The sequence below is a fragment of the Erinaceus europaeus genome, chromosome 5, assembly GCF_950295315.1.
Source record: "Erinaceus europaeus chromosome 5, mEriEur2.1, whole genome shotgun sequence".
Lineage (NCBI taxonomy): Eukaryota > Metazoa > Chordata > Mammalia > Eulipotyphla > Erinaceidae > Erinaceus > Erinaceus europaeus.
The window spans coordinates 14,027,921-14,045,627 of record NC_080166.1 but is presented as its reverse complement, the minus strand read 5'-3'; the positions used below and the strand labels follow the sequence as shown (position 1 = coordinate 14,045,627).

Here is a 17,707-nt window from a genome sequence, read left to right as displayed (position 1 = left end):
TTTTCTTGTGTGCTTACCCACGTATGTCTGGCAGAGCCTTCCCGCTCTTCCTCAGTTGACCTCATGATTTAGGCTGAGAGAGGGAAGAAACTTGGTGGGTCAAGGAGTCGCAGGACTTTGCCACCTATTGGTCTGGGACTTTGTAAACTCATCCGACTTCTTCGCTTTGTGTGTATGTGTGGGGGGTGGGGGTCAATTGAGACTTCACACTTTTTCCCAGATGGGCGTTTCACTCTCTTTACTCTCTAGAAATGGATAGAGAGGCCAGCCACATCACCAGACTGTCCCCTGAGATACTGGGACTCCCATTTGGTGTGGGGGCTTGAACCTGTATGGCATAACTTGCATCTACATACCAAACTACCTCTTTGCCCCTCACTTTTATTTTTGCCTTTAGCTTTATTCCACACAAACAATACACCAGGCGGTGACACATTCAGTTCAGTGCACACATTGCCGTGCCTAAGCATCCAGGTTCGAGCCCCTGCTCCCCCCTACATACCTGTAGGGAGGACACTTCATGAGCGGTGAAGCAGGCCTGCAGGTGTCTGTCTTTCTCTTTCTCTTTCTATCTTCCCCTCCCCTCTCGATTTCTCTCTGTTCCATCATATGAAAAAAAATAGAAAGAAACGAAATTCAATAAATGGTCAGTGAGAGCAGCAGATTCATAGTGCAGGAACTGAATCCCAGCAATAACCCTGCTGGAAAAAGCAGTCGAAAGCTAGCTAGTGCAAGATCCTCTGTTACTACCCATTGTTCTTCACTTACAGCCGAGGTGCTCTAGCAGATCCATCAAAAGTCGAAAATAGCACAAGCTGGAAATGTATTGTGTAGGCAGGGTAATGGTGCACCCTGCAAATGCAAATATATTTATTGATGGCATCCACATCCACAGAAAGCTGCACTCCAATATCAGCCTGCATATGCTTACTTGTACGTATTTATATATGTAAGAATAGCCCTGTGGTTTATGAAATGCTTTGCTACCCAGGAATAACAAAAGAATGTCCTCACCAAAACTGCCAAGTTCCATTCCTACTCCTCATGAGGGGTCTGCCCAGCCCTAGGCAAACACATGCACTCTGAGCCTGAGAACCATGATGATCGTGGAGTGATTTCTTGACAGAACAAAGCTCCTGGAAGTTTGATCCCTTCTCTCCCAGGGGTGTCGCAAAGCCTGGAGGCTCTACTGTTCATCAGAAAACCACATGAGGTTTCCCTGGAGCAGAGTTTCATTCATGTCTCAGGGCTGAGCAATAAACTTTATCACATCATTATAGTGAGAGAAAAGGGAGATGGGGAGGCAGGTCCTCCCGGTGAGGTTCTGCCGAATGTCTGCAGCGTCTCTCAGTAGCCAGCCGGTGCCTTGGTTGATTGGACCTTCATACCTGCAACAACGCCGAGTATGAACATCTGAAGTATCTGCGTGAACACAAAGGTATTAGGGGTGCACATAAACATCTGGCAGGCATGCGTGATCACTGTCAGACTTCTTAGCGCCAATTCTATTGACTATATCAAAGTCTCTGCTGGCTGCGAATCTTGACTGTATCCCAAGGATGTAGGCATAATTCAGGGATATCAGATGAGGCTTTTCTTAGCCTGAAGGAACTTGGACTTGTCACCTGTTTTGACCCTGATATTAGCTAAACTCCACAGAGGCTGGAGACAGACATGCAGAGATAGCAAGGAATTTTTGACATGTCGGGCAAAATGCATAGTTGTTAGTAATTAAGAAAAATACTTTAGTAGAGAGATAGTGAGGGTGGGGGAGGGTTGCGATACACCTGGTTATGTTCACGCATTGCAGTGCACAAGAAACCAGCTTCAAGGCCCAGCTCCCCACCTGCAGGGGAGGAAAGCTTTATGAGTGGTGAAGCAGAGCTGCAGGTGTCTCTAGCTCTCTCCCTCTCTACTTCTTCCTCTCCTCTCCTCTTAATTTATGTCTCTATCTAGTAATACATAAAAAGTAACTATATATAAGGGAGAGATAGTAGAGGGAGTGGATGGTGGCACACCCAGTTAAATGCACACATCGCCATAAGCAAGGACCCAGGTTCAAGCCCAGCTCCCCACCTGTGGGGGGTGGGGTGGGCTGCTTCCTGAGTGGTGAAGCAGGTCTGCAGGTGTCTGTCTTTCTCCCTCTCCTTCCCTCTCAACTTCTCTCTGTCCTATCAAAAGCAAAATAGAAAGAAAAGAAGAGAGACAGAGAAAGAGAGAGGGGGGTATAGACATCAGGGGGAACAGTAAGCAGGTGTTTATCAAGAAATCAGAATTTCACCAATATCCCCCTACTGCCTCAAGTGTCCTTGTCATGCTCTGAGTGTGTGTTGTAAGGACAGTGCAGGAAGAAGGAGCTGGGCACTCGGTCACATCCAGGGCCCAAGACAGTACAGGCTTATAGTGTCCTGTCTTCTCACACGGCTTCTTACAAATTCCTTCCCTGTGTTTTCCAATTCTATTTTTAACTCTGATTGTCTTGATGGGGTGGCTTGTGTTGGCCAGTGGAGCTGAAAATGGAGTCTGTGCCAATTCTAAAGAGTGACAGTTTGCTTGGAAGAGTGTGTGGTCTCTGTTCACAACTTGGGGAAGGTCAGGCAAGGGGAATTTCTAGAAGCCCAGCCAGGAGTCTGAGCAGCCAGCAGGAGGCCCTGGTGCTTCCTTTTTCTTTAGTGTCCTTGTCACCAAGACAGAGCTGAATGACTTCCTGCTCTGAAATGCCCCCACTCCCCACCTCTCCCTGTATCATTTTTGCTTCTCATTCCAGAATGTTCTTCACTTCAAAGCAATGCATCCATGCATGCCATTGACATCTTCTATTTGTTTTGATCCTTGGGACTTAAGATGAATAAAGGGGAAATAGTGTGTACTTTACTCAAAGGTCTTGCTTGCTTGCTTTTCTAGCCTTTGTTTTTTTTCATTCCACCCACCCTTTTTATTTTTTTTAATTGATTTAATTATGAACAAGTCCATTGGATAAGAGGGATACATTTCCACATAATTCCCTACCACCAGAGTTCTGCATCCCATCCCCTCCATTGGAAGCTTTCCTATTTTTCACCCCACTGGGAGCATGGACCCACGATCATTATGGGGAGCAGCAGGTGGGAGTTCTGGCTTCTGTAGTTGCTTCTCCACTGGACATGGGTGCAGGCAGGTGGATCCACACCCCCAGCCTGTCTCTGTATTTCCCTAGTGGGGCAGGGCTCTGGGGAGGGGAGGCTCCAGGACACATGGATGAGGTCATCTGCCCAGGGAGGTCAGGATGGTGTCATGGTAGCATCTGCAAGTTGGTGGCTGAAAAGCATTAATATATAAAGCAGGACAAATTCTTTAATAATCAAGGACCTAAACATAAGTATATAGAAGTTGAGGTTTTGGTTCTCCATTTTGTCCATCCATCCCCTCCCTTTTTTTTTACAAGGGTTTTTATGAGTCCTTTGCTCTGACACCTCAACTCCCAGAGGGCTTCCCCCCCACACCCACGTGTGTGTGTGTGTGTGTGTGTGTGTGTGTGTGTGTGTGTGTGTGTGTGTGTATGTGTGTGTGAATAACAGAGGGAAGAAGGCAGAGCTAGGAGGAAAGACACAACAACACTCCTACCCACATGTGAAGATTTCCTATGCAGGTGCTTCCATGTTGTGGCTGGGACTTGAACCTGGATCTTTGAGCATTAATAAATTGTGCACTCTACTTGATAATCTGTCTCCATCTCCTCTGTTCTTGAAGATATTAACTGTTATGTTGTTTGTGGTTACTGATCACAGCAGTAGCCAAAACAAAATGAATTCTACCTTTTTGAAAGCATATTCTCTTTTTTAAAAAAACATTTTATGCATTTATTATTGGGTAGAGGCAGAAAGAAATTGAGAGGGAAGGGGGGGTAGAGAGGGAGAGAGACAGAGGGGCACCTGCAGCCCTGCTTCACCACTTGGGAAGCTTTTCCTCTGCAGTTGGGGACTAGGGGCTTGAACCTGGGTCCTTGTGCACTGTAATGTGTGTGCTTAACTAGGTGAGCCCCCACCTTGACACCTGAATATTGTGCTTCTAGGTAATAATTGCACACTGACTTGAGAAGACCTGGCTCTCTGCTCTTGTCTCCTGGACTTACCTAGTCCACAGTAGAAAACCACCTGGGTAGCAACTTTTATTCAACAGTATAGACGAGTGAAGGTCTACTATTTGTTTTCCCCAAGTGAAGAAGTACATTTCTCTTGTTAGTTTCCAAATCTTACTTTAGACACCACCATATAGATCAACAGCAGCTGCCCTGTGGTTTCAAAGCACAGAAATTTGACTGAAAACAGCAAATCTAAAATAAAATGTTCAATCTGGTTCCCTGTTGGCCTCAACAAGGCTTGGCTTCTCACCTATAATCAGGTGAGAAATGCAGGAATTACTATGTGTGAAGTGTGTAGAATAGCACCTAGCTGTGGCAATACTATTTTTATGCTGCTTATTTTAGTAGTTGTTCTTACCAATAATGCTCTTAGCATTATTTTCCCCTGTGGTCTACAGACTCAACTACAACCTAGGTTCTTGATTGCAAAAAAGACCTTGATCGTGGGCATAGTGGCTCTGCAAAAAACTTCATGCCTGAGGCACTGAGGTCCCAGGTTCAACTCCCTGCACCACCATCAGCCAGAGCTTAGTAGGATTTCTCTCTCTCTCCCTCCCTACCTCCCTCCCTCCTCTCTTTCTTTCTCTATATGTCTCTCTCACTAAAATGAGTGAAGACAATATTTTTAAGACCTTAAATGTTAATTCTGTTTATCAATATTTATGCTATGTATGCTTCTGTTTTCTTTCTTTTAATATGTATCTATTTATTAATTAGATAGAGACAAAAAATAAAGAGGAAAATAGAAGACAGGGAAGCAGAGAGAAGAGACACTTGCAAACTTGCTTTCCTGCTTGCAAAGCTTCCCTCCTTCGGGTGGGGGCTGGGAGCTTGAACAGGCCAACGTGTCCTTGTACGTGGTGACGTGTGTACCATCCCTGGGCTCCTCTGTATGAGGTCCCAGTGTTGGTTCCCATGGAGATGCTGAAGGTCGGTGGAGTGCTGATTAAATGACCCCCTCACCCCTCAAAATTACTTCTTTGCACAGGAGTGAACACATCACTCAACTGCAGTCTGATGCTACCTGGAAAAAAAAAAGTGCAGAACTGTTTGGGAAGCTCCTCAGAGATTCAGATAGGAGAAGGCTGAGTGTCAACAAGCGTGTGTCATAAGCCTCCTTTCTACTGTGACAGCCATTTCTTCCTATGACCCTGGTGGGAATGTTGTGGAATCATACCCCTGTTTTCTTATAATTTTGTTAGTCATTAATAAAAAATTACTAATAAATCACTAATTAAAAAAGAAAGAAGTTGTAAGACACCTGCTGTGCTGTTTCACTGCTTGTGAAGCTTCCACCCTGTGGGTGGGATCCAGGGAGACTTGAACCCAGGTACTTGAACATGACAATGTCTACATCCAAAGTGGGGCACCGCCACCTGTTTTTTAAAATATCTTTCTTGGGAGCTGGGCAGTGACACAGTGGGTTAAGTGCACTTGGCATGAAGCGCAAGGACCAGCGGCGTAAGGATCCCAGTTCAAGCTCCTCACCTGCAGAGGGTGAAGCAGGTCTCCAGGTGTCTGTCTTCCTCTCCCCTTCTGTCTTCACCTCCCTGGATTTCTCTCTGTCCTATCCAACAGTTCTTCTTCTTCTAGCGTTTGCCCTTCTGCCGTAGCCAGTCGACAGCGTCAGGTTGAAAGCTGTCAGGAGCTGCTTGTTGCTGGCTTTGAAAGTGACTGGGATCCATGTGGATTCAGTCGGCTAGGAAGGATCATCAGTTTCCCCAATGAATGGGTACTCACGGGATGCACCACGAGAAGGTCGATCCAATGCATCCCTATCCAACAGTAATGACAGCAATAAGAGCAACAATAATGACAGAGAACAATGATAAACAAAAAGGGCAACAAGAGGGAAAAAATTTAAATATGTTTCCTTTCACATTCATTCACTGACTCATTCAGTTTCCCTTTCTTTTTTAAATTTTTATTTATTTATTCCCTTTTGTTGCCCTTGTTGTTTTATTGTTGTAGTTATTATTGTTGTTGTCGTTGTTGGATAGGACAGAGAGAGATAGAGAGAGGGAGGGGAAGACAGAGAGGAGGAGAGAAAGAGAGACACCTGCAAACCTGCTTCACCGCCTGTGAAGCGACTCCCCTGCAGGTGGGGAGCCGGGGTTCGAACCGGGATCCTTATGCCGGTCCTTGTGCTTTGTGCCACCTGCGCTTAGCCCGCTGCACTACAGCCCGACTCCCCAGTTTCCCTTTCTTTACACTTCCCCCCTTACCCCTTTTCTCTTCCTCTTTGAATTCACTTGCACCTTCTTAACCTGTTTTCTTGTAGGCATTCTTACTCCCCACCACACTCGATTCCCCTCACTCTGTGCTGGAAGAAGGAGAAAGCAATGCAAACAGTAGCCTTGGGTTTCTGTGTCCCCCAAACCAACAAGCTGATGAGTAGAAATGTGCAATGCCAGTTTCTTCCACAGGGGGAGCTATGGCTTCCCAGTTGGCTTTCTAAAATATGCTTGTCCCAGAAATCTCTTTGGTCAAGTTCTTCCTTTGAAGTAGATCCCTCAGTATCTCTCAAATCTCCTTGGTCAAGTTCTTCCTTTGAGGTAGACCCCTCAGTATCTCTCAGATCTCCTTGGTCAAGTTCTTCCTTTGAGGCAGACCCCTCAGTATCTCTCAGATCTCCTTGGTTAAGTTCTTCCTTTGAGATAGACCCCTCAGTATCTCTCGGATCTCCTTGGTCAAGTTCTTCCTTTGAGGCAGACCCCTCAGTATCTCTCAGATCTCCTTGGTCAAGTTCTTCCTTTGAGATAGACCCCTCAGTATCTCTCGGATCTCCTTGGTCAAGTTCTTCCTTTGAGGTAGATCCCTCAGTATCTCTCAGATCTCTTTGGTCAAGTTCTTCCTTTGAGGCAGACCCCTCAGTATCTCTCAGATCTCCTTGGTAAAGTTCTTCCTTTGAGGCAGACCCCTCAGTATCTCTCAGATCTCCTTGGTCAAGTTCTTCCTTTGAGATAGACCCCTCAGTATCTCTCGGATCTCCTTGGTCAAGTTCTTCCTTTGAGGCAGACCCCTCAGTATCTCTCAGATCTCCTTGGTCAAGTTCTTCCTTTGAGATAGACCCCTCAGTATCTCTCGGATCTCCTTGGTCAAGTTCTTCCTTTGAGGTAGACCCCTCAGTATCTCTCAGATCTCTTTGGTCAAGTTCTTCCTTTGAGGCAGACCCCTCAGTATCTCTCGGATCTCCTTGGTCAAGTTCTTCCTTTGAGGTAGACCCCTCAGTATCTCTCGGATCTCCTTGGTAAAGTTCTTCCTTTGAGGCAGACCCCTCAGTATCTCTCAGATCTCCTTGGTCAAGTTCTTCCTTTGAGGCAGACCCCTCAGTATCTCTCGGATCTCCTTGGTCAAGTTCTTCCTTTGAGATAGACCCCTCAGTATCTCTCGGATCTCCTTGGTCAAGTTCTTCCTTTGAGGTAGATCCCTCAGTATCTCTCCTTGCTCTATGAGACTGCTTCCTGCAACCCTGCAAACAGCCATGAACACCCTGTATTTGCAGATGCTATGTTCTGAAAAGATATTAGTGCTAGTTTCCTAGCTAAATTACAGAAACCCAGGAAAGGCTGTTTATTAACAACTTATTATAGCCCCAGGGCTTGCACACTCTATTCTGTGAAGGGGTAGTGTTGATTTTAGTTGACTTTCTTCTAAAAATCTAGAAAGAACCAAGGTTCTAGGTGAACTAAAATTTCAAATACCCAATATAAGTCTCTAGATAACTGGACATACAGGTTTCCTTTATGCAAAATAGAACTTTCAGTTCTGATAAACCCATAACTGATAACAAGGAGAAGTGTCAGGATTCTTTTTTTTTCTTTTAATATTTATTTATTTATGTATTCCCTTTTATTGTCCTTATTGTCTTATTGTTGTAGTTATTATTGTTGTTGTTACTGATGTTGTCATTGTTGGCTAGGATAGAGAGATATGAAGAGAGGAGAGGAAGACAGAGAAGGGGAGAGAAATACAGACACCTGTAGACCTGCTTCACTGCTTGCGAAGCAACTCCTCTACAGGTGGGGAGCCGGGGGCTCGAGCCCATCCTTGCCCTTTGTGCAACGTGCGCTTAACCTGCTGCGCTACTGCCCGACTCCCAATTTTTTAAACCTTAATTTTCAACCAGCTGTGCCAGGCTTCTGATAGGAGCTGTGAGCTACTGGCCCCATGCCAGGCTTCTGATAGGAGCTGTGAGCTACTCCTTGAAAATGACCCATCTCCCATCTCCCTCATATCAACAAAGACGTCATTTGGGACTGACTGTAGGGCTCGCTCTAGGGCACTGCTTGTTGTTCCCACGTTAGCTCTGCTTTCAGCATCTACTTGTACTGAAAGAGGTTGAGCAGATGCTGTCTGATATCTTTGGCTTCCACACTGAGATCCTCACTGATGCCATAGCCACTCTGTGCCGACTTACCAGCTTAGTGTGCTAACGTGACCCCTCTCACAGTATCAGCTCTGAAGGACTGGGAGAGAACAGTGGTCATGCGTAAGGCTTGCTGGCGAGTCCCGCAGGCTTCATCGCAGGCATGACAAGTATCATTCTTTTCAATCCACTGTTGGGAGTGTGCTTTTTAAGCATAATTTTTATTTATTTTTTTACCAGGGTGTGATTGATGGTTTACAGTATACACAGTTGTTGGTACATGTGTAAAGTCTCTGTTTTGGGGAAAACACATTTCTGCCAGCCTAGGTCCTCCTTTTCTGCCACACACCAGGATCTGAAGCCCCCTCCCCACCCCAGAGTTCTTGGGTGCAATACCCCGAACCCAGTCCAAGTTCTCTTTTGTGTTTCCCCTTCTGTCCTTATTTCTCAGTTTCTGTCCATGAGGGAGATGATCCCATATTTATCTTTCTCTTTCTGGATTATTTCACTTAATATGATCCCTTCAAGTTCCATCCAAGATGAGGTGAAGGTGAATCCATCATTCTTAATAGCTGAGTAGTATTCCATTGTGTATCTAGACGACAAATTTCTCAGCCACTCATCTGTTGTTGGACACCTGGGGGGGCTTCCAAGTTTTGGCTATTATGCATTGTGCTTCTGTGAACATACATGTACATAGATCTATTTGAATAGGCAAGGGAGTGAAATATCTACTTGAGGGGAAAAAAAAGGAAAGAAGAAAGGAGGTAAATGGTGTCTCTGTGGTTGTCCTTGACCCTCAGAAATTTGCATTATTCTTTGTTATGACTGGTTTAATATTAATTTACAAAGCTGTTATATGACAAGGGTATACTTCCATATTGTTCCCACCACCACAGTTCCATGTCTCCATTTCCCACACTGGAATTGTGTAGTTCTGCTAAGGTCACAGATGTGAGTTGACTATTCTTTCTAGAACCATCTATTTATATTTATATATATATTTGCCCATTTTTTCTCTGATCCTGCCTTCTGTTCTTTTTGAAACCACACCTCCACCTATCACTACTTCCCAGTGTCCGTCTTTTTCCCTCCTCTCTCTGGGTTCTGATGCAGTTGGGGTTTAGAGCCCCCTGGGCACCTTCTCCTAGTTGTTAGAGTTGTTCTCAGTTTTTCTCTCCTGCCAGTTAAGTTGCACAGGAGCTGGTCTCTTCTGCCACTGCGGTGGCCCAGATGCATCCTTCCAGCTCTCTGTTACTTTCTCTCTACCTCGGAGACAGAGAGAGATTGGGTATCTGGAGTGTTAGTCATCAGCAAGTTAGGGTGCCTTGCTCCCCTGGTGGGTGTGGGCTGCCCTCTGCATTGGGGTCATTCCCCCTGGACTTAATGGGCATCCTGTGGGGGGCCTCCTGGGTCACCATGTCCAGCCACTTCCACCCCCTGGTGGAAATGCCACCTTGCTCCCTGCTGTGTCCTCACTGTGGTTCTCCAGAGGAAAGACCATTCCTTTTGATCCTGTTATCTCTTTCTCTCTCCTTTTTTTTTGTCCCCATTTTAGAAATTGGCCCCTGGTTGCGGGAGTTCAGAGCCAAGGATGCTGTGGATTTCTCTCAGTTAACCTTTGATCCGGGACAGAAAGAACTTGTGGTGGGAGCAAGGTGAGTTGGCCCCTTTCTCTTCCTCTCCGCATGCAGCTTTTCCTCTGTCTGTGTGATTCCTGTGAGCTTTTCTGCCCTCCTTCAAGAGTGTCGAGGGACATTTCTCCTTCAAATGGAAGATGGGGGCTGGCGTAGAGTTCACCCACTGGAGTCTGTGGTCAGCCATGCCTAGGACTCAGGATTCAAGCCCTGGCTTCACATAGGAGCACCAAGAACAGCACTGGGGGAAGCTCCATGGATGGTGGCCCCGATGTGTGCTGTTGACGTCTGTCTGCCTCTCCCAGTTTCCCTGCAGTGTGTTGTGATTGGTTCTGCAGGATTATTTATAGTGAAAATGTACGTATGTGAGGCTCTGGCTTCATTTCCTAGCTCAGAAGAAAGCATCCCTCAGGGGCTGAGAAGAAGCTTCCTTGGGAGCTACTGTTAAATATTTAGTTATTCATTCTCAGAGAAGTTGAGAGTAGAGGGGGTAAGCGAGAGGGAGGTGGGGAGAGAGAAACACCTGCAGCCCTCTCTTACTGCTCCTGAAGCTTCTCCCCTGCAAGTAGGGGGTCTGGGAGTTTGAACCCAGGTTCTGGTGCACAGGAATGTGTGTGCTCAGCCAGGGGTGCCTGCATCCAGCCCCTGTGTTTGTTCACTCTGAAAGAGAGTGGAATTCAGTGCAGGTGCATTTGAAGCCTTGAGATGATACTCCAAATGATGTTGGGTTGAGTCCTCTGTGAGCAAGCCTTAGTCAGCCTTTCTGTCAGCACTGAGCTGTTCCCACATGCTTGGAAACACCCTCTTCCACTGAGGAACCTCTCACTGTTAGAGGTGGGGAGTTCCAGGCAGAAAGGAAATAACTAAGTTGCCCAGGGGTCAGATAAAAGGTGGGGAAAGTCTCAGTGTCTTCACTGCAGAACCTGTTAATAACTGTGTTATTAACATCTAATTAATTAACATCTAATTAATCTAATTAACATCTAATTATTAACATGTAATGTTAATAACTGTGTTATTAACATCTGATTCACTTCTTCAGCCGGATTCTAAGTTTTTCTCCTTTCTTCTTTTTCTTTGCTTCTCTCTGTCTTCCTTCCTTCCTTTCTTGCCTATTCCATCCTTTCCCTCTTTCTCTTTCTCCTCTTTCTTCCCTTCTTTATTTTTCTTCCTTTCTTTTTTTCTTTCTTTCTTTCTTTCTTTCTTCCCTGAGTACTACTCAACTTTGACTATTGCTACCAGGGTTTGAACCTGGGACCACATACAAGCAGGTCAAGTGCACTGTTGCTGCAATATTTTCTGGCCCACCATTTAATCTTTCAAAATTAATTGTCTGTTCCTTGTTTTATGAGGGAAGGAGAGAGAAAAGGAGGAAGGGAAGAAGAGTGTATGGAACACTGATGGGTTCAAATTTGATATCTGTGCTGACAGAGATGGAACCCAGAACCTCAGGAAAGCTAGGCCTGTGCTCGAATGCTGAGCTATCTCTCCACCTCCTTCAGTAGGTTTCTAGAGCTCTGACCCTGGTGATTGCATCCCCAAGTCCCCTGCTGCCTTTCTTCATGACCCTGACTGAACCATTAACCCGTGAACAGAGAGTCCAGTGCCTCCTACTGGAAGATGAGGCCACAGCAACTCAGGGTCCTGACCCCCTTAGAAAGCCTGCCTGATCCCCAAACCGGAACCACTTTCCTGCCTGCTGGTGAATATTGAGGATGAAGTAGAAAAGAAACAAGCAGAAACGCCCTCTGTAGTCATCTCGCAGGATACAAGACTTCCTTTTAAAATAATATTTTATTTATTTATTCAATAGAGAGAAATAAACTGAGAGAGAAGGGGGGTGGAGAGGGGGAGAGACAGAGAGACAGACACCTGCAGCACAGATATCCTGGGTCTTCTGAATCAGTGCCTGGGCAGAGAGGATGCTGGGTAAAGGATTGCAAGGTGGAGGGAAGGAGGGTGACTTAGACCTGCTGAGTAAATGAGCCTGAGCCCATTTCAGAATCCAGGTCTCACTGGTAGAATCACAATGACTTGGTCCTCTCACAGGGTGCCACTTGTCAATTATGTTGTTGACAAATGACTGTGCTTGCATGAAGCTCAGGTTTTATAGTCTTTTTGTTTGTTTGTTTGTTTGTTTGTTTTAGAGATAGAAAGGCAAGACTGACAGGGGTAGTGAGTGGAAGAGATCAAGGCTCCCTTCCATGGAGTGGGGACCAGGCTTCCACCTGGGTCACACACAGAGCAAAGGATGCACTGACCCAGTGAGCTCTTTTGCTGAACCAAACCTCTCGTTATTAAGGAACACAGAACCGCTCAACAGAGAGAATGGGAATTGCTTTCGATTGTGCTGTTTCTGGGTCTTTCAGGTATTTGTTCTTTTCACTGTGTTCCAGAACATTTTTACTAAGCTAACATTGCTCCCTGAATCTGAGAAACTGCAGTGTTGTGTAGACACTGCTTGAAGAATGCAGCCACCTGTGACATTTCAGTAAAGACACTTACCTGGAAGCCCTTACACCAATACCTGATAGCCCAGGAGCTTGAGTGTCTACCCCTGGTGGAGGTGGGGGCTCTCTGGCCACAGGGTCCTATACCAATATGATCTCCTAGTGACTGTAATTGAAGACAGTGTAATGATTATGTTCTTGGAGAATTTTTAATACAATTCATCCCAAGATTGAGAGATAGTTCAACTGGCATTGCACTTTGTTGTTGTTGTTTTGCCTCCAGTGTTACCGCTGGGGTTTGGTGTCTATATTACGGAACCTCTTCTCCTGGTAGCTCTTTTTTCCCATTTTACTGGCTAGGATGGAGAGAAATGGAGAGAGGAGGGGAAGACAGAGAGGGGGAGAGAAAGACAGACACCTGCAGACCTGCTTCACAACCTGTGAAGCGACTCCCCTGCAGGTGGGGATCCTTATGCCGGTCCTTGTGCTTTGCGCCACGTGCGCTTAACCTGCTGCGCTACCGCCTGACTCCCGAGCATGAGATTTCTTGAGTTATTCCAGCGAATGAAATATCTCCTTATATTAGAATAAATTTTCATATGCCCATGTCTATACAGCAAGTAATATTTTTGAAAACTATATTTATTGCTTTATTTATTAATTTTTTTTTTTACTGAGAGAGAAGATGAATGAGAGAGGAGTTGTGGAAGGGAGCGACTCACTACCCAGTTCTGACATCAAGTGCCCAGGATTCAACTTGCACCTTCATGGGCCTCAGTTAGAAAAAAATGTGTGCTCTGATAGACTGAGTTTGCTCTGTGCCTCAGGGTGTTTTCTTTTTCTTTCACTATTATTTTTCCCTTACTACCAGAGCACCTCTCAACTCTGACTGGGTACAAAGCATTAAGCCTGGGACCTCTGATAAGTGAGTCCTCTGGATAGCTGCAGTGCTCTCCTCCCAGCTTGGGCGATGCAGATTCATAATCAGCACAGAACTTTCAAAAATCAGGATCTAACCCCCACATTGGAAAGTTGGATGTTTCTATCAATCAAACGAAACTGGTCTAAAGAGAATATTAGAGGGGGCCCCGTGATAGTGCACCTGGTTAAGTGCTTACAATGCACAAGGACCAGGGTTCAAGCCCCTGGTCTCTACCTGCATGGCGAAAGCTTCGCAAGTGGGGAAGCTGTGGTGCAGGTGTCTGTCTCTCTCTCTCTCCATCTCTGTCCCCCTACCATTTACATTTCTCTCTGTCTCAATTTAATAAACAAACAAAAATCTTTTTAAAGAAAAAATATTAGTATAATCCTTAAAACTGTTTCATCTCTGATCTGAATTTAGAAAACTTAAGCAACAACAATGAACTGTGTATGTGTTTATTTTTCATGTAAGATTGTTGTACGTGTCCACACGACATGTGCAATTCTATGATCTCCTTGGACGGATGGGCTGGCTTCCACTTAAGTTTTAGGAGTTCCTCTTTTCACAGTATTTTGCCAGTGCTCTGAAAAAAAGGGAGTTGAATTTCCAGAGTCACAAAAAATTCAGCTTTTAAAAATTGGCCAACATTAATTCACTTCATTGTGTGTTGATGATTCTTGTTTTTTACTGTAAAGGTTTAGCTTGGAATTCATCTTTTGGAAACAATCTATAATGAAGTGGACAGTGGGAGGTTTTGTGGGAGCAACAATTCTCCTGGAACACACAAGTTCTCTCTGTTTCCCAGAGGACAGAATTTACTTGCCTCTATGTAATGAGAGAGAACCAAGTGGTAACTTTTCTTCCGACCTTCAGCTCAGCTCAAATACTTCTCCTTGGAGGTTGAAGGCTGAAGTGCAGGTATCTGCAAAAACACCGAGCTGTCTCATTTTATTTTTAATAAAAAACAAGGGAGCAGGAGAGATAGAGAGAGAGGATGAGAGAGAGGTAGGGGCACCAAAGCACTGCTGCACCAGCCATAGTGTTCCTTAGAATACTGTCCCCAGGCACTCCAGTGTGAAAGATTAGATGGAACCTGGTTCCGCCCAAGTTGTGTGTTTTACCTGCTCAGACATCTCCAGACCCTGTAATCTTTCTATACCTACACTTTGTGGTTTCTATATTTTCTTTTTCTATGATTTTTCCTTCCCAGTGTTAACACTAGACTTCTAGGTGTGTTTCTTTCTGTTTAAGCTTATCTTTGCTTTTCTTCTTCCTTCTACTTCCTTTCTTCTAATACACTGTTTGGTTAACCTTGCTTGTGTCCACTCTTTGTTTGCTGATTTTCTTTTCTTTTTTTATCTCAGTATTTGGCAGTGTCCATTCAAAATTCAACTTCCGCTGCTCTCCCCCCTAGAACTACTGAACCACTGAGCCGCCATCTGGCCTCATCAAATAGTTTCTCTACATCACTGCTATCAGAGATAGCTGTCAGAAAGACAGACATCTGCAGACCTGCTTCACCGCCTCTGAAGGGACTCCCCTGCAGGTGGGGAGCTGGGGGTTTTAACTGGGATCCTTGCACTTTGTGCCATGTGCACTTAACCCACTGTGCTACTGCCCAGCTCCCTGAACATGGCTTCTTATGCATGGTAGCATGTGCACTCAGCGAGGTGCGCCACTGTCTAGCCACTTTAGAAATATATTTTTTTGGTGGGGGCCAGGTGGTGGCGCAGAGGGTTAAACGCACATAGTGCAAAGTGCAAGGGCCCTGAAAGCATCCCAGTTGGAGCTCCAGGCTCCCCACCTGCAAGGGTAGCTTAGCAGGCAGTGAAGCAGGTCTGCAGGTGCCTTTTTCTCCCCATCTCTGTCTTCCCTTGCTTTCTTGATTTCTCTCTGTCCTATCCAACAACAAGGACAACAATAACAACAACAAGGGCAACAAAAGGGAAAAAATAGCTTCCAGGGGTAGTGGATTCGTAGTGCAGACACCAAGCTCCAGCGATAATCCTGGAAGCAATCATCATCATCATCATCATTTGATTTAACAAGAGAGAGAGAGAGAGAAATAGAGGGAGAGGAAAAGAGGCTTTCCTCACCTCAACATTTTTTTTCACTATACTTATGAGAGATAATTAAAGCTCAGAGAGGAATTCAGACAGAAAAAAGAAAGGGAAAGGAGAGACCCAATGCACCATTCTATCACTCATGGACTCCCTAGCTTGGTACTGTCCATGGTACTCACAGTACCAGGAACTGACTCCATAACATCATGCAAATTAAACCATCTGTTCTACCTGCTGCCCTGTTTCCTGGCCCTGAGATATTTTTATGCTTATATTTGTGCACACTACAGTTTGCACTGGGAAGCTTCCTCTAACATATTGTGTGAAAAATGAGAGAGAACTTTGTGAATTTGGGGGTATGTATAACATTTGGTGGCAAAGTAACCAATGGACATAGGGGAATCTTTCATTTAGCTAGTAGTGGCGGTGGAGATGAAGTCAAAGAAACAGATGTGGGACATTTTGAGCCTGGTGTGACAGTGATGGGTGCATAACCCAATGAGGGAGTTGAGGTCAAGAGTCAAAAGTGAGGGCTGATCATGAGACTGGGGAGTGTGACAGGATATTCCCATAATACCTGGAGTTTGGCCTGGAGAGTAAGATGTTCACCTTCACTACTTGAACATACGTGAAGACGCAATACCAGATTTTACTAAAGTTGATGATAGTCCAATCAGACAAATATACTTGGGAACAGTAGAAAAAATAGGCATGCTTAAGGAAGTGTAAGTTAAAGGAAGCAAAGGCTAATTCTTCTTTTTTCCCCCAAATGAAAAATGTTCTCTATTAGCTGAAAACTGGAAAGGAAGAAATCACATTCCCAGTGGACTTGCAAGAGCAGAGTAGTGAGTTGAATCTCAAGCTCTAAGTCATTCCCTTTAATCCTTAAAGTGCTGAGAGATTTTCAGTTAATATCTAAAGTGTCATAAAATTTAAATTATCAGTGTGATTACTAACAATATTGATTAATAACTTTGCCCACAAGTGTGCTTATGGGGAAAATTTTGCCTGATTTTATGTCTTTGAAATTTGCTAATAGCATTGGTTTTGATCATTACATACCACTAAAAACCTATCTTTGCCGTTTCATTCTACTTGCTAAATAATAAAAAAAAAACTATCAATCTACTCCTGAGCCTTTTAATATTGGTGTTTAGACATGCAGCTGTGCCACTAGAATGGCTTGATCTCAGTTTTGATATATTCCTTGAAACTTATTTCTAGTTTTCAAGACTTTACATGGGTTGAAATGGGTTTTCTGAGGGTAGGAAATGAAATAAGCCTATATAATTTTGGGAGCGAATTATGAACAAATGGTAACAACAGTAATATTAAATAAAAAATGATTTTAAAACATTCCATACATGGATGTACATATATTCAGCATTTTTGAAATGAGTAGGAAAAACTTCATCTGAAGTCATAACTCTTCATTGTGTAGTACATAGCTGTAGTGCTAAAGTGATAGTCAAGGTGGAAAAGAAAGCTTGACATTCAGAAACTGTTGTCTAAATATGAGCCAAATATTTAAATATCGATTTCCATCTTTGTCATTGCTAGGCAGCTTTCAGATTTAATCAAACTCTCTAACACATTAGGAGCAGGCACACAGAAGCTACTTGGTAGAGGGCCAGTTACTGAATGCACTCCATTGTTTCACTAAGATCTTAGAGCTAGATTGGATGTCTTCTTTTGTTCTTCAAGCTTTTGGGCTTCAGTTATCTGTATTCTACCTGTGAGGCAAGCCATCTGGTAGTTATCTTTCTCTTCAGTCCTTACTTCACTAAGCACAATCACCTCCAGTTCTATTCATTTGGTCTTGAAGGATATACAATGTCATCTTTCCTGATTGCCAGCCAAGTAGTTCTCAGTTGGTCTTGAAGGATACAATGTCGTCTTTCCTTTGCCAAGTAGTTCTCAGTTGAGCATTTGATTCTTGACTTCTTCATCCAGTTGCCCGTCAATGAACATTTATGTTCTTTCCGTATTCTGGCTATCATGAATAATGCAGCTGGGAACATGTTGGTACATACACATGTCCATTTGAATCAGTGTTTTGAAAGTGTGTTTTAAATACCAATATACTCACTTTTCCATCCCCATTGTTTTGTGCTTTAGTACAAACTCCATGTCTACTTGACTGTCT

General features: G+C 44.4%; 1 protein-coding gene across 2 annotated transcripts in view; it reads left to right on the top strand.

Moving 5' to 3' along the window:
• SEMA5A (semaphorin 5A) overlaps window positions 1-17,707 on the top strand; it is a 380,052-nt gene that overhangs the window by 165,835 nt on the left and 196,510 nt on the right. For both annotated transcript variants that reach the window (XM_007520548.3, XM_060191157.1), the window contains one exon: window positions 10,048-10,147. In XM_007520548.3, the coding sequence (XP_007520610.1) occupies window positions 10,048-10,147 (100 nt within the window). The remainder of the gene's footprint in view (window positions 1-10,047; window positions 10,148-17,707) is intronic.